This window comes from Rhinatrema bivittatum, chromosome 7 (genome assembly GCF_901001135.1).
Source record: "Rhinatrema bivittatum chromosome 7, aRhiBiv1.1, whole genome shotgun sequence".
Lineage (NCBI taxonomy): Eukaryota > Metazoa > Chordata > Amphibia > Gymnophiona > Rhinatrematidae > Rhinatrema > Rhinatrema bivittatum.
In genome coordinates this window covers 132,391,049-132,408,902 of record NC_042621.1, presented here as the reverse complement: position 1 = coordinate 132,408,902, position 17,854 = coordinate 132,391,049, and the positions used below count along the sequence as shown (strand labels likewise).

General features: G+C 42.9%; 1 protein-coding gene across 5 annotated transcripts in view; it reads left to right on the top strand.

Annotated features, from left to right (window-relative positions):
• The window catches only part of PPP3CB (protein phosphatase 3 catalytic subunit beta), a 187,098-nt gene that overhangs the window by 57,521 nt on the left and 111,723 nt on the right, over positions 1–17,854 (top strand). For all 5 annotated transcript variants that reach the window (XM_029609153.1, XM_029609152.1, XM_029609151.1 and 2 more), the window contains one exon: positions 17,146–17,291. In XM_029609153.1, the coding sequence (XP_029465013.1) occupies positions 17,146–17,291 (146 nt within the window). The remainder of the gene's footprint in view (positions 1–17,145; positions 17,292–17,854) is intronic.

Below are 17,854 nucleotides of genomic sequence, written 5' to 3'. Positions count from 1 at the left end.
ATTGGGTCAGGTTAAGAGCAATGAACTTATCAAGTAATGATGGTGCTTTTATTGAAAGATGTGAATACTTATCCTCTGGAAACTAGCTTAAAATCACCAACTCATTTTAGATAATAATGATTTTTAGACAGTGCTGGCGTGGGCTGATTTTGACCGAAAACCTAAAGGTGAGAGGCTCTGTGTCCGTCTGTAGTCCCCTGAGCCATCCAGTCCTAGAGCTTAAAAACTCAGTATTTTTGCTAATCCCTTGGGCCAGTCAGTCCCAAAAGTGAAAGGCTCTGGGTTCCTATGTCAGTCCCATGAGCAATCTGGTCCTAGAAGCAAGAGGCTCTTTAGGGCCAGTCCTCTGAGCCAGGTAGTCCTAGAGGTGAGAGGCTTTGTATCCCAGTGTGAATGAAGTTAGCTAAGGAAAAACAGCAAAGTCATTTGGTATCGGTGGTATGTTTTAAAGCTTATTAATGGGTAAAGATGCAAGCTGTTGAGATTGCAAAGGTCTCCATCTTATGCAGTGCCAGTCACCTTAGCCATCCATTTCTGTGCAGTGATAAAATTACTTGTCTGTTTTTACTAATTTTTCTTGTAGTTCGATTTTTTTTCATTGAAATTTGTAAAAAAAAAAAAATGCTATTCATCCATTGTGTTTGGCATGTGCAATGGAGACTTCCTTTCTGCCCGTTTCTTGGAAATTACATCTAGAATAGCCCAAACCATAGTAGTAGTTTCCTCTGCCAACAGATGGAGACAAAACGAAATTTGAAGGCAGAGATCCATTCCTTTCATAAGGTCATACTATATCCTCTGCCTTAGCTTTATTTTGTCTCCCAGCAGGAGATTTTGTTCTAATTGGAACAGGGAAGTATGCTAGATGTTTATTTAAATAGACATAATTTAGCAGTAAGAGATACTGCTGTGTACACCCCGTATCCTAAACAGTAGCATGTCCAATTGTTTCAAACCTATTTTAAAAAATAAACTCTATTTTAAGTTCTTTTTAGGAGGTGTGACTTTTTATACTTTCATGTGATATGTGTTTAAAAAATAAAAGGAAAATGTTGCACAGCTATATTGCATGTCATAGGATAACTAGTATTTATTTATTTATTTATTTATTTTATATACCGACATTCGATCGAGATATCACATCGGTTTCCAGATAACTAAAGGAATAGGGTGGTAACAGCCCTATTTTACATTATAACATGGTAATAAATGGATATAAGAATATTTTACATTATAACATGGTAATAAATATAACAAGTTATAACAGAACTAACAGGAATACATGGTACATTAGACTATAGTATATAACATATGTACATAAATGGCTTGTTGATGAGGATAATTTATGGTGAGGATAATTTATGGTGAGGATAATTTATGGTGAGTACACATAGGCAGTGGTCTTGCCTTGGCTATAAGACTGTGCAGCTTTTTGCATGTCCTCCTGATAATTATTACTGATATGTGCAGACTTAGGGGCCTATGTACTAATGAGTGTCAGCTTTAAACATTCACGTTTAACGTGTTAATTCAGGTGTTATCTAACACCCATGTACAAATGATTAGTGTGCTCTCATTGGGTATTAATGCTGGATGGACTAGCAACTGATTTGGGTAACTCAGATTAAAAAAGGCAGCAAAATGTAATTACATCTCCTGAGGTATAGTTAATTTTATAGCAGGCAGGCTTCTCACCACATGGCATCAGGCCTTAAGGGAACCCCCTCCCACTCTTCAACCAAGAATGGGCCTTCATACCTACCTCACCCCATCAAGACAAACCTTTCCCCATCAAAAGCTTTCTCTAATGCAGCTGTGCCCCAGGACTCACACCTAGGACTAGTAAAGTGGTGGGAGGAGGAGAGCATCCTACTTGCATCCTGCCATGTTGCCAGCTCACTTGCAACTAGCAGTCTTGCCACCTTAAGCGCATGTGCATGTTTCTGTCCTCTTCCTGCTGCATTGCTGGTCCCAAGGTCTGGGGGAGGAGCATGCTAACCAGCCCTTTAACTTTGGGCTGGAAAGTGTGGGGAGTCGACGTTTTCTAGAGGCATGCAGAGTGCTGCAGCATTACTATGGCCACATTCACTTTAGGGATGTCATTATAATGCAGCAGCATTCTGCATATCATTAGTTATCTACTTACTATGCTAAATAGCGGTTTCTTGCAAGCAGTAAAATCAGCTGTTAATATGTGTTAACTGATGATTTTACCAATTGTTAGTATATAGGCCTTTTAAGAGCATAAATAAGGTCTTAACTAAAGAGCAAAATTGGCAAGAACAGAAGCCTCAAATGCCATACTAATATAAAGAACATTTTTTTGGAGGGGTCCCATCGAGTTGGAAAATCAAAAGGAACAGGAGGAAACTACTGGGTCAGAAAGAATAGAGATTAAGAATATCTTTCTTTTATGAAGAAGGAAGGATTTTTAGAAGGTTTCTCCCTTCCCTGCTGCAATCTGCAAGGCTAACCTCACCGAGTTGCCCTTTAATGGCTTGCCTTTATTTGGGAGCAAGTTGAAGAAACCGATCAGTAAGTGAGGCGAATCTCCAGTTCGTTTGCCAGAGGATAAGAAGCAGACGCAGCGCCCCTTTAACATCAGAGGTCGTGCTAGAGCAGTGGTTCCCAACCCTGTCTTGGGGACCCCCCAGCCAGTCAGGTGTTCAGGATATCCACAATGAATATGCATGAGAAAATTTGCATGCTACCTGACTGGCTGGGGGGTCCCCAGGACAGGGTTTGGAACTACTGTGCTAGAGGATCCAGGAGTTTTCAACCTTATAGAGGAGCGAACTTTCAGAGGGCTCAGCCTTTCTGTAGGTCTCATTCCTTTCATCCCTGACAGCTCAGAAGAGGCGCAGACTTGGGTAGTGAAACCTCCCGAGCCTCCCAATGAATGTTTGCCGACCCACTTCTGGGAACAGGAGATAAGGGGATGCCTCTCTCTTTTATCAGAGGGAGGGTTGAAATTACAGTGGGTCCTGGAAGTGATGCGAGAAGGATGTGTAATGGAGTTTCACAGTGTTCCTTGGGACGTATTCATGGAGTCGCTCTGCCACTCTCTGCAGAAGAAGCAGGCGGTGGAGAGTACATTTTCAAGGCACCTGAGTCTGAGGGCTGTGGTCCCAGTGTCCGCGTCTGTTATGAGTTCAGATCGTGGACACTGGTATCCTGCCCAGGGAATCTGACCTTGGGGCTAATTTTATATAAACACACACAATTACTGGGATTATACCTGAGAACTTGAACCCAGGGGCTTATCCCCTACACAAATGGCCACTCACAATTACTGGGATTATACCTGGGGGCTTGAACCCAGGAGCTTATCCCCAATACAAAGAGCCACACACAAACTTTGATTCGGTACATCACGGTTCCAGGTAAGAAAGTAAGTTTATTTGAGCGATAGGAGAATAGAACAAATAAAATCAGATCATATAGAAAAAGTAATGGTAGATGATAACAATTGCTATAGAGATATAAAAAGCTTATATTTCCAAAGGATCAGCCGTACCATCACGTCTAGGGCTCGCTCTCTCCTCTCTCTCTTGCTCTCTCCCCTTATACACTACAAACGCTTGTGAAAGCAACAGTGTTCCCTCCCTCTGAGTTCTTATCAATTTTCAGAAACAGCTGTGCGGCCTTCATTCTCTCTTTCAGGCTTTAGTATAAGTTAATTGCTAGTTTTCTCATTATAGACAGTGTAATAACTAAACAAACACTCTTGCCTGTTCATAAACATTTCACAGTGCAAGACAGTAAACAGGAGTTCATTCAGAGGTTGGCTTGTGGCCTTCAAACTAGTCTGTGTCTGGGTGAAAACTCTGAATCCATACGGCCTATCCTCTATATACATCCTCATCAAAAAGTAACAAAAAATGACTCCAACAGCATCTCAAGAAAATATGGGGTGATATTCCATTTATTTCATTGTGCCAAAGAAGGAGGGCTCCTTTCGACCCATCCTAGATCTCAAAGGTGTTAGCCGTCATCTGCAGGTGAACAAGTTGCGCAATACTGGCTGTGCAGTCGGGGAAGTTTCTGACCTCTGGAACTGTCAGAAGCGTACCTTAACATTCCCATCTGACTGGAACATCAATGCCTTCTCCAGTTTGCAGTGCTGGGGCACCATTTTCAGTTTTGGGTGCTGCCCTTTGGTTTGGCCACCGCTTCCAGAATCTTCTCCAAGGATACTGGTAGTAGTTGCGGCAGAATTATGAAGGGGAGGAATCCTAGCAGTCCTATATTTGGATGACTGGCTGCTCCAAGCCAAGTCACCAAGAGAGAGCTGCCTGGTAACTCACAAAGTGATTTCCCTGCTGCAGGAACTTGGCTGGGTGTTGAACCTAGCCAAGAGCGGTTTTCAGCCTTCTCAGTCATTGGAATACTTCGGGGTTCATTTTGACACAAAGCAGGGCAGTTCGACTTCAGAAGATGATAGACCAGCTCTGTTGATGACCACTCTGCGCCTGACTGTATGGTCTTACCTGCAGGTACTTGGCTTGATGGCAGCAACCCTAGAAGTGGGCAAGGGCACATGTGTGTCCTCTTCAGCGCTCCCTGCTGTCTTGGTGGAACCCAGAGTCTCAAGAATATTTGATTCGGCTTCTCCTGCCGATGGAGGTTTTCTCCCAACTGGAGTGGTGGCTGCAGGCAGACCATCTGAGGAAGGGAGTTTCTTTAATCCCTCCGGACTGCCTGGTACTGATGATGAATGTGAGTCTCCTTGGTTGGGGAGCACATTGTCAGGACCTGACAGCGCAAGGCTGCTGCAATGCAGAGGAGTCTCTCTGGAACATCGATCGCCTGGAAGCCAGAGTAGTCTGGTTGGTGCATTTACAGTTCAGCAACAGACTGCAGGGTTGATTGGTCCGAATAATGTCAGACAATGCTACGACAGTGGCTTCCAACAATCGGCATGGAAGTACCAAGAGCCAACAAGTGTCGCAAGAAATAGATCAACTTATGGAATGGGCAAAATGCAGCTCCATATGATCTCTGCCTCATACATCGCAGGCAAAGACAATGTAAGAGCAGACTTTCTCAGTAGGGAGAGTCTGGACCCTAGAGAGTGAGTGTTGTCAGATGGGGCGATTCACCTGATTCGGGATTGCTAAAGTCTCCTGTTCTTAGTCCTGTTGGTGATCTTGTGAAATGCGAAGGTACCATGCTTCTTCAGTTGCAGAAGAGAGTGAAGTCCTTGGAGATCGATGCTCTAGTGCATGAGATTCTGGCAGACAAGTCACTGTATGCCTTTCCTCCATAGCCCATGTTGGGCAATTTGATTAGAGGGATTGTGCTCTTGGTTACTCCGGATTGGCCCAGGAGATCGTGGTATGCAGATCTGCAGAGGCTCCGGGTGGATTAACCTCTTTGACTTCCAGCACACGAAGATCCGAATCAATTTTGTCTTGCGGTTTGGCTCTTAAAAGGGCTCGCTTGCTGAAACATGGCTATTCCACGGCAGTGATTTCCGCCTTACTAAGAGCAAGAAAGTTCTCCACTTCCTTGGCCTATGTAGAGAGTGTTTGAGGCCTGGTGTGAGGATCGAGACACTCTTCCTTTCTTGGTCAAGAGTCCGTTCATTTTGGAATTTTTGCAGGATGGCTTGCATAAAGGCTCTCAATTCCTTGAAAGTACAGGTAGCAGCGCTCTCCTGTTTTAAAGGTCAGATAAATGGTGGATCCTTGTTGGCTCATCCTGATGTGGCCCATTTTCTGAGAGGTGTGATGTATTTCTTCAACCTCCCTTGCAGTTTCTGGTGCCCTTGTGGAGTCTTAATTTGGTGTTGCACTTCTTGGCAGGCCCTATGTTTAGACCGCTATGTACTCTCTCCTTGCGGTTGTTGATCTTGAAGACAGTAATTCTGGAGGCAGTTGTTCTGAGCGTAGGGTTTCTGAACTGTAGGCCCTGTCTTGCCAGGAACCATTTTTCCAGGGGCGGTACAGCTGTGTACTGTTCCTTCCTTTTTACTGAAGGTGGTCACTGAGTTTCACTTGAATCAGTCCATCTCCCTACCATATTTAGAGAGCGAGATGTAGAGGAGTTTCATTTGTTGCGACCCTTGGATGTCAGGAGGCATATTGTCAGATATCTCAAGATTACTGAACTCTTGCAGTTTGTCCTTCGAAGCGGTACTAGACAGGGAGAGCCAGCCTTGCGGGCTACAATAGCTCTCTGGCTTAAGGAGGTAGTTACGGCTACATACGTGGATGCTGGGAAACTGTTACATAGTCAGGTTAGGGCTTATTCCACTAGAGCTCAGGCTGTGTCATGGCAGAAGTTAGATTGTTGACCCCCATAGACATTTGCGAACTGCAACGTGGTCCTCCTTACACACCTTTTCCAGGTATATTGTCTAGATGTGCAGGCCCGGGAGGACATGGCCTTTGCATATGCAGTTTTGACTGGATCAAGGGCCATGAGGGAGTAGCTTGGGTACATTGCACTTGTTCTGATTCATCTGACTGGACACTAAGAAATGAGAAATTACTACTTACCTGAAAATTTCCATTTCCTTAGGACGGTCAGATGAATCCAGCTTCCCTACCTTGGCTGCCAAATGATTGTATTATAGTCCTCCTGTGTGGCTACATGTTACAGGGATTACTGGTAAGTGTTAGTCCAGTCCCTAGACAAGGTTATTATATTCTTGACTGAGCTCAGTGTTGCCTGCTGGTTGAGTTTTGAAATGGTTATCTGTTTTTAATCAAGTTTTTTGCTAGTCTGTCCACAGTTGCTTTTGAAGAGAATACTGGCAGGCTGATGTCACTAGAGGGGGTTATATACTGTAATGTCAGTTTACTCCGCTTCATCTGCTGGTAGGAGAGCATAAACCCACTTGTTCTGGATTCATCTGACTGTCCTAAAGAAAAGGAAATTATCAGGTAAGTAGTAATTTCTCATTGGGGAGGAGGCGGAAGTGGGGAAACTTCTTAGACCGATAGGCCTGCAGTGTTTCACATCTTTTGGGGTGTTTGAGGGAGTGGAAGAACCATGTATAAATTGCCAGTAGTAGTTGGTGATGTTATGTTCCTGGACCCTTGGGCTGGTTAGGACAGAGGACAAAATGCTGTAGTAGTCTACTTTAGTTGTCCCAACCAGGAGGTGGTTCGGAGGTTCGAAGCAGGCTGCGACCCAGGACTTATGGTGGAGCCCTATGCGACCAAGGACTCGGTACCCCGTGGGCGGACGGATGAAGAGGGAGCTTGAAGATTGAAAAATCTTCACCCTGGAAACCAGCGCTCTCCCGGGAGAAGCCCTTAAGAGCCTGGTCGCTGGGACTTAGGAGATTCACCCTGGAAGCCGAAGTCCCCCCAGGAGGAGCCCGTAGGGACCCGGCCGCTGGGACTTAGGCAACTCCTGAAGGAGAGGGTGGTCCGGATGCAGGCGCCTCCTGCAGGTCGTGGTTCCGGACGGCTGGCGCCTCCAGCAGGTTGTAGGTAATCCCAAAGTCGGTCCCGGAGTCGAAGTCCAAGGGTGGTCCGCAGCCAGTCCAGGGGTCGGTATCCAGAGAGGTTCACAGCTGGTCCACGGGTCAAAGCCAGAACACGATCCAGAGCCAGTCCAAAGGGTCAGAGCCGGAACACGATCCAGAGCCAGTCCAAGGGGTCAGAGCCAGAACACGATCCAGAGCCAGTCCAAGGGGTCGGAGCCAGAAGAATCAACAGCAAGGGGAGCAGGCAGAAGCAGGACGAAGACAATCAGGAATGCAGCAACCACAGGCAACACCCAGGAACCTATTGCAAGGCATTGGAGGATCCTAGAAGCAGGACTCATATACCTGCAGGCGTCTGACATCATCCCCAGCTGTCCTGCTGATTTTCCCGTGCTGGCCCCTTTAAGGGGAGCTCCTCCCCGCGCGCGCGTGTCAGGGGGCGGGGCCAGCCATGCCGAGTCGTCGACGTCTCTCCCGAGGAGGGAGAGACGTGCTGGAGGGCCTGCAGGCCCGAGGAAGCTCTGAAACGGCCCGGGCCGCCCCCGAGGTAGGTGGAGGGACTGGGGCACGGCCCGGGACCACAACAGGTGAAGCCTAGGAACCTTTGCAAGGATTTGAGTCGCACAAGCTGGGGCCAGTTCTGGATAGCCTTCACCTTTTTAGGGTCCATGCGAAGGCCGTGGTGCTAAATAATGTAACCCAGGAAAGGCAACTCCACTCCACCTGTTCGAAGGTGCATTTTTCAAGCTTGGCATAAAGATGCTTCTCATGGACCCTCTGGAATCCCTGTTTGACATGTTGTCTGTGCTGGGCTAAGGAGCGTGAGAAAATGAGGATGTCATCTAGGTAGACAAGGACGTGAGAATAAAGAGGTCCCAAAAAATGTTATTAACCATGTGTTGGAACAGAGCTGGTGCATTACAGAGGCCGAATGGCATTGCTATGGCTTGAGCAAAACACTTGATGGAGACCTAAATGGTACTATGGATCCCCTCCAGGGATGTTTCCCTCTTTGTTGAAGAAGCCAGCAAATTCAGCAGAAGGCTCTGCTGGAGTAGACCCTTTCTCAATTCCAAGAAGGAAGGTTGCTTCCTCAACGCAGGTGCCCTCCTTTCTGGCATAGAAGAGCCCCATGGCTCCAAGCCATTTGTTCTATGTGGACATGGCACTGGCCCAGGTGCTGTCTGCCTTATTGGCATGGAGAATGCCAGTGGACTCCAAGGAACCTTCAATCTCATTGGTGTGGAGCACTCATTGTGCAGAAACGGGCATCCGTCAACTATGGAAAATGGGGCCTTGGCACAGAGAAAGGCCTTACCGGCACCAAGAGGCAGATCAGGTACCAGTCAGTGAGACATACCAGTGTAGTTTGTTTGTTTGTTTGTTTGTTTATTTATTTAACATTTTTCTATACCGACCTTCATGAAAGATTTCATATCAGATCGGTTTACATGTAACAAAGGGTATAACTTAAACAAGAACAATTCACTTGAAGCGGAAGTTACATATAACAGGGTATATAACTTGGGGCTAGGCTAGTCAGAGGTAAAGGACAGTGTAACTGAGGAGAACTAGAAAAGGCAATGAAACAAAAAGAAATGGCAGCTTAATTATAGTGTCTAAACATGGCGAGGCATTAGCCGGTAAAGTGTTCCAGAACCTGCGGCTTTTACAGTTGAAAATACTGCACCTTTGAGTTCCTAATCAGTGATGCCAGGGGCAGTAGCTTTCAATGAGGATGGGCCAATAAGGATGTCTTTCCACCAACTCCAGCACAACGGGTTCCTTAACCAGTTGGAGCTTAGCTATCTGAGTTAATGAAGAATTTCTTTGCCTTCTTAAGCCTTGATGAATAGAGAGAAAAGTTGGAGCCTTTCCTGTCCAGAATAAAGGAGCTTTCTCTGCATAATGAGACCATACAGAGTCTGTGAGTGGTTGAAACCTCACCTCAGGGGACTTCCTGAGGTAGGAGTGAGTCCTTGTCCTGAGGTAGTAGATTCACCTTCCCCAAGGGAGTCTCTCCATGGATCAGAATGGAAAGAAGTGGAATCGGTTCATTCTGAGTTGCTGCTAATTGTTTCTCCCGTGCATCAGCAGGGACTTCACTCTCAGTTTTCCTTATCATTGGACTCCTTGCTGTGGTCAGATGATGAGGATTTTATAGGATCCCTTTGGAACCTCAGCCTACGTTTCCACCAGAAGATGTCAGCTATCCTCATTTTCTGGATAAGTTAGCAAAATTGTCATCCATCAATGTGAAAAAGGAGTAGGACCCAAGGAAGCATGTCTTTGGTAGGCTGCAATTTCAACAGCTTCTGGCAGAGTCTGCATTCATCCCAGTGTATAGCCTCCTCAAGGATCTATGAGGGCGTGGCAGGCTCCTCTGTCTCCAGTAGCCAAGAAACACATAAAATAAGGGAGGATAATTTTCAAACACAGCTGTGTGTAGCGGCATATGTACGCATATATGACCGCGAGTCTTCTTACCACCGTATTTTATAACCCATGAGTATGATATATAAAATATATCATACTCATGCGTATCTCTACCCTGCAACATATTTGCATATATAGGCTTACTCGACAATAATATGCAATGCATTGAACTCGCATACTTTTCCTACCTATTTTTAGAATATACACAAATATGTTTTACGTGTGTAAAGTAGGACTTAATCATGTAAATTGGTCAATTTTAAAACATGCGCACACCAAGGAAATTAGTTTTACCAATTAGTCCATCAGTTCGCCCAGTTCTTCTCCAGGTCATTGAGAACTTCCTGGTTCTTTAGCCTAAACTCCCCCCCCAGACCTCCCACCGGGTCAGTCCTGCACAATAAACATATTTGATATCACTTATGCTAGATAATTATCAGGTTTAAAAATGTACAAGTAAATTGGAAAATGTACGTGTGTCTTTTAAAATAACAACTTACGTGAGTAAGTGTTGGCCTTGCCCTGGAATGCTGCTAGACTGTCCCTTTTTTACACATGTAAATATGCACGCTAAAGTGAAAATATATGCCTATTTTTGACTTTTAGAAAATATGGAGCACGAGTGGAGGTTACTTACACATGTATTTGCTAATTTTTACACATGTAATGTTTTGAAAATTCATCTTTAAGCACGAATGTTTATAAGAGAAAGTAAGCGCTTTTATTGCATTGCAAATATTTGCGTGTTATGAAACAGACACGTATTTTCAAGCATAACTACACTGCATTTTATAAACTGTACAGCAACCTGCTGCACCGTTTATAAAATACGAGGATAAATCTCTGGGCGTCCACTTACATGTCCAAATCCAGTATTTATTTATTTATTTATTTTGCATTTTTCTATGCCGTCGTTTAGTGGATACCGTCACAATGGTTTACAGTAAGGCACATAAAAATTATGCTATAGTATCTTAAGTTAAACAGGTGCCATTAAGGATCGGTAACATAGTTTGTAAATAATATTAATTGGTGAGTGTAATGAGTCATGTCCATTTCTCATTGTATCAGATTAGGATATGAGATTAGCTTTCTCATTGTACTTTTAACCTTTATTGATGAAGTACAAATGAAACTTGAACTAATTCATAAATAAAAATAATACAAAATACGTTTGAAAATTAGGGTCCCCACTCTTCCAAGTAATCTTCCAGTTGTAGTAACACTCATTTTTCCTCAAGCTTATTTGGGGTGGGCAAACTTGATATTGGAAGGAGGAAGCTATTAGATTTTTAAAAATTGGACAAATTGTGGGCTCTCTTCAAACATACTAGAACGATCCCTTCCACAAGTGAAGCATGTATGATTATAACTACCTGTTCATAAGATATTGGCTTGAGTCTTTTGCAGCCCAAAATGGACAGGGGTTTAACTGACAGAGAACTTTCATTCCAAAAACTGAGATCCGCTAACAAAGACTTATTTCAAGCTCTGGCTTTGCATTCTGCACACTTGAGCGAAGTAAGAGAGAGGACAATTTCAATTGCTGGCCCAAAACTTTGGAATACAATACCAGTTGATTTATGCACCCAGAAAGATAGTAAGCATTTCAGAAAAGATCTAAAAACATGGCTATTCAGCATAGCATATGCTGATTGAGATAAATAAGTATCGCTAAGTTGTAGAAATAATTGATGAGATATGTATTTTATGTATTTTATTTGTGATAATGATTTTATATTGTTTTTGAACATGGTTGATTTTATGTTTTTACTATTGTTTTATTGTAAACCCTCATGATTGTACATTCAGAATGATGGTATATAAATAAATATGAAATACGAAATATATGAAGAAATCAACTTTGGAATGCCTGATAATGCTGTTAACTGAAACTGGATACGCAACCATGCAACAAGTGGGAAAGGTGGCTTGCAATTTATCCACTTGTTCTTGAAAATAAGTTGCAAAAACTTCAAACTAATATCTGATGTCATGTTTCTTTAGTAATGATTTAATAGCTTGAAAAAACTCACTAGTTTAAGGGAGCTTTTTATTCGACCAATATAATAAATTCTTTTGGCTGAATGAATATGAGATTTATAATAATATAAACTTGTATGATAAAGATTCTTGTGAAATGGTTGTCTGTGCTTTTGCCATCTTCACTCTAACCTACACAGATCCTGTTTTGCACAAGCTAGATCATTGGAATAACAATTCTCTCTTACAAAAATGGACTTTTCCTTGGCTACTGCACTGGAAACTGCAGATAAAGTCAGTGCGTTAACATTTTACGTAAAGGGTTGAACCATCTAGTAATTACTGCCAATGTGATTGAAATGTTTTTAAATATAGTCTTGATTTAATCTTTTTTTTTTTCCTGACTTTCCTGGGGGCTGTCAACAAAACTACTATCTTCAAGAGAGAATACTAAAAAGTAATGATTTGACCAAGAAATTGGCTGCAGTTGCAGCTGCTGAGCAATTTTAGATGATGCATAACCATCTTGACAAAATAAAATATCTAGGGTTTACCCTGATTCATGCTGGATATCTGAGCCAATTGAGTCATTTCTATAGTCATCATAGAAGCTAAAAATTCTTCAACATAGGGAGCTGCACAGCCATCTATATGTAAGTCAAAATCTCCCAACCCCACTAAATTCTTATCATTGACCAGAAGTTTAGCAATTATCTCAATTAATTGTTGAGGATTTATGGCCTTCGGACCTGGGTGGGAGGCGATAAATTAAGCTAAAGGTCCAGCTTAAAACTGTAATCAAAATGCCTTGTGCTCCTGAGATCAGTGTTAAAGGGAGTCACTTTGGCATAGATACAGATCTAAATATGATGAGTACTCCACCACCATGCCTATCCATAATAATAGCCTGCGTGGCATATTAGATAAAACATGAATCCAAATGTCATGACTCGGTAACACAAAGCTTGTCTAGTATTGAGGCAGGTTCTTATGACCTGGATTGGCCACTGTTGGAAACAGGATGCTGGGCTTGATGGACCCTTGGTCTGACCCAGTATGGCATTTTCTTATGTTCTTATGTTCATCAATGAGATCATAAATCATAGAAATCTTATTCCTAACTGAGCATGCGTTTGCACACCTGATCTTTAGAGAAAATATTTATGTATTACAATTGGCAAGCTCATCAATAGAGCGCAAAGGATAAATCAAATAGCACATACATTGGGAGCAGGGATTTGCAGAGTTTTTTCTTAAGATTATTATATTGCCCCTGACCAGTTAAAACAGGAATACAATATTTTCCAGAATATTGACACTGCATAATAAAATTATATTGGGTAAACTCTTAATTACAAGCGTACTAAAAATACTTCTCAGGGTACACCAAGGAGCAGCCTCCCCTTTGGTTTCACCCTATTAGGTTACGAACCTGCCATCCTGAGTGGGCCATGTTTAAGCCAGGACACTTGGAAGTGATGTCAGTGCAGGTAGACATGACTTCGTCCTGCAGCTGGAATGGCTCATATAGTGTCCTTCAGGGCTTGGAGACTCAGCCTGGCAACAGCAAGTAACTGGGCAGAATGGTCCATGGCATGTCCCCCCCCATTATCAGCAAATGAAAACTCCTTGAATACTTCAGTCTTTCTATGTCCTTGATTTCTGGTAGCACAGAGGTCTCAGATGCTGACTCTACCTGCTGTAGGGAAGTTGATTTATTTTATCTGTACCAATGTGGGTATGTATGTATATCTATATATTACATATATTTTTATATATCTATATATACCTAGATATCTAACTATATATCTATAGATATCCTATGTATATGTAACTATATCTCTATCTATATATAGATCTCTCTCTCTGTGCCATTTTTCATTTGTCTGTCAATGGCTAAGACTTAATGTACTCTACCTATGTGCCAAAGTCTTTATATGTGTGTGGAATTCATCCTGTATAACTGTGTTAATTTAGCTTTACCAATGTTGTTTATTTTCCTGTGTAGCATTTATTATCTGTCTGTCATCAGCTAATGACTATATAAATGAACTAGTAGCTTATAGCAGTAGACATCACTCTGTCTAATTTGCTCATCCCATGTTTAATGCTATTGTACACTGCCTTGGGCGAATGAAATATTTTTTTCAAAAAGACTGTTAAATCATAATAACTAAATAAAAATGATAGCTTGGCCAGGGAGCACTGCAGGGATTCAGAGGCTTAATCATGAACAGCAGTTTTAATTGGTGGTCCAGCCCCTTCCCCTAGCTAATCACTAAAACGAGGGGGTTTCCCCTAAGGTCATGCGATTAGCCAGTGGGCTCCGTCAGTCCATCTCCCCCACGCCCCATGTAAAAAAAAAAAAAAAGGGACAGGGGAGACATTGAGGAGAGGGAAAGAGTGACTGAAAGAGTGAAGGAGCTGACAGAGAGGACATACCGACACACACTTTAGTACTTCCAAAATAAATCTTCCATTATTTATAGGAGACAAATGTATTTCCAAGCAATTAAAGGGCCATGTTCTTCAAAAGGGCTTGTCTGGCTAAGTTTGGTACTTAGCCGGGCAAACTCCTAGTTTGAAATATTCCCCCCCCCCCTCCCCCACGTGCAAGTTTTTATTAAAGCTAAAATGTTAATATTGGGACCTTGGTGGCCTTTTCCTCCATTTCCAAAAGTAGGGCCAACAGCCCCCTAGTCCCACCCCAAAGCCTTGAGACGCTCCTTCCTCCTCCTGCGTGGTGAAGATCTCTGCCGGGATTGCTGATAGGTACCTGCGCTTATGCATTCATTTATTTACTTCCTCCCCTTAGGCATTGATGCAGAAGTCTGCAGGTAATTGACTTTGCAGCAGTGCGGGCAGTTAGAAAGCTGGACCCGCTTAGGGCTTGAGTTTCAAAGCGACATAGGAGCATAAAGCTCTGGTTTATGTGTGCAAATGGCATTTTGGAACTCAGTCGGGGCCAGTGTGCATAAAAGTAGATATCACCTGGTTGTGCCCGGACTTTTCCGCACATCGAGGGGAGGTGTTCTTCGGGGCGGAGTCGAGACTTATGCACAATACCCTAAAAATTTCTAAAAGTAAGCATGAGGGTTACCCCTGCACAAGTTCCAACTTTGTTTGGAGCAGGTATAACTTTGTATGAGGTCATTTGAGCATGGACTCAGCAGTTTACCAGAGGATTTTCAAAGCCGACTTGCAGGTACATTTGCTTTGCAGATATTCAGTAAAGTATAGTTGGAGAGAATTGATAAATCAAGATTTATGGGTTTTTAGATTTTTTCTGGATTTAGATTTAAATGTTCATCTTTCCAAAATTGAGCTCAAGATGAATCACATTCAAATACAGAAGGTAGGTCCCTGCCCAAGAAGGCTTATAGTCTAAGGGGCATATTTACCAAGCTGTGTTAAGAGTTTACCATGTGGTAAATGCCTGTGCTATACAAGCGTCATCGCCTGGTAATGCTAGTATGGTAATGAGCTGCAAGAAGTGTTATTTTATGGAAAGCTAGCTACAACTCAGGTAAGATATGCCATACTGGGTCAGACCAAGGGTCCATCAAGCCCAGTATCCTGTTTCTAACAGGGCCAATCTAGGCCATAAGAAGCTGGCAAGTACCCAAACATTAGACAGATCACAAGCTACTATTGCTTATTAATTACCGTAATAGCAGTTTATGGATTTATCCTCTATGAACTTATCCAAACCTGAATAATCACCCCTCAGTACAAGCTAAATCCTCAGGAGTCTCTTGAGACCTCCCCTCCATCCCACTCTGCTAGCAATGGAAGGAACTCAGCTGGCCTAGCACCATTTTGAAAAATGGCGGTGCCAGGCCCGGAGCTCTAGGGGACATTCTGGAAGTTCCAGTAAGGACCACGGAGGAGGGGTGAATTGGGGGTGGGGGGGATTTGAGTTAATAAAGGGGAGGTGATGGGACCTCATTTCAGCCACTTTATGGGGCAGGATGGGGGAGTGGGTTAGGGGCTCTCGAGGCTCTGTACTGCAGCTTACTAAGTCCCGTGATATTTTTCCCCTTCTGGTGAAATTTCTGCGGCTTGTACCCAAAGCAATGCAGAGTGAAGTGAATTGCCATGGTCACAAGGAGCATCAATGGGGGAAAAGCAGGATTTGAATCCTGGCTTCCCAGGTTCTCAGCTCACAACTATAACCAGTAGGCTCCTTCTCCATTCTTGTTTTAATTTGGGGAAAGGCAAAGGTTTGGCAGCATCAAAATCATCATCCAAATGGTTAAAGTATCCGATAACAATTACTGCTGCTTATCATTTTTATATATTACTAAATGTAGGCATAGCTGTACAGATATATATATATATGCAAAAGTTCCTACTCTGTGAAGATTACAATCTAGTCCAGACACAACAAGACAAATATGTTTCAGAAAAAATATGTATTACAGTAAACATGGTTCAAATCAACAAGGCTATGATTGGGAAGAGCCAAGGTTTAAGATTTAAAAAGGAACATCAATAAGGTAAGTTTTCAAGGGAGACCAATATGGGGGCATGACACACAGCAATTCAGGAAAGCTGTCCCAAGCATATGTCAGCAAGGTGGAGGTATCAAGAATACTCCCTTCTGTGATAGATCCCATGGTTTGCACTGTTCTAAGAGGAAAGTTTTCTTATCAGATAAGTAGGGGGTTTGGCATTCCATCAGAACAGTTCAAAGACATCACCCTAAAAAGTAAGATGATATAAAAGAAGGATAGAGGAAAAACATAAAAGTTAAAATAGATATACAACTAGATTTGAAAATAATTAAAAGTAGCTTTATGAATATTTGCAATAGATTTGAAGTGCATATAATATGGAAGGTTATTTAACTGGGAAAATTAGGTAGGATAGGTAATGTAGGGTATTTTAGTTTTTATTCTCCAGCCTGGGAAGAAATCTAAACGGAGGCAGAGGATATGGCATGGCCTTTTATAAGAATTTGGTCTCTGCCTTCAAGTTTTCTTCTGCTTGCATCTGGTAGCCAGGAGGACACTCCAGGGGTTGGACTGTTCTGGTGGAACTGAGACACTTACTTATTATATAGGAAGACCTTCCTTTCCTGCTTCTGAAGGATCTTGAAGTTGTATGGTTGAATATTCTGGTATTTCTTTTATAAGTTAATAAGTTTTGAGAAAGATACTTCCTAGAGCACAAGCATATCTCTCACTGGTTTTGATGAGAGCACTGCAAAAGTAAAAGAAGTCCACACAGCGATCAGATATGTACCTAAGAGTTTCTAATATTTCATTTCGTCTTCTGTGTAGGTAAAATCAAGTATTCAGAGCGAGTCTACGAGGCATGCATGGAAGCCTTTGATTGCCTTCCTCTTGCAGCACTATTAAACCAGCAGTTCCTGTGTGTACACGGTGGGCTGTCCCCGGAGATCCACATGCTAGATGATATTAGAAGAGTGAGTAGAGACAATGTATATTTGCATTTCTTTTGGCTGCTTTCAGGATGTATCGGGATGAAGTCAGGGTTGTCTGTTGTTGTTTTAACAAGAAGGCAAAGAATGCTGCATTTTATGCCATCAGACCCCTGAACATGTGATAGATATGAGGCTACCATTGCAGAGCTGTCTGAGCCATTCCACTTTTAACTACAGCCTTACAAGTGGGTGCCTAATAATACAGTCTGGGACATCTTACCTGTGCTAGGATAGCTTAAAGAGCTCCCAGTTTTATAGGACCTGTAATATAAAGCCAGTGCCAGAGAAATCTAGAGGTCAAAGTTCTGACCTAGCTGCCTACGTGGCACTGTGCGAATATTTGGCTGTGCTGAGTGGCTGCAACTTAGCCAGCTGTTTATCAGCCTTCACAGCCAGATAAGTGAGGGGCGGGATAAGGGTGCTCCGGAGCGGTACTGTGTATCCGGCTAAGTTAGCTAGATAAGTGCCGATTTTAAGGCTTAGCTGGATGAGTCTAGGGCAGCTATTTGGCTGTCTTCTAGTTTGCTGGGTAATCTTATCCAGCT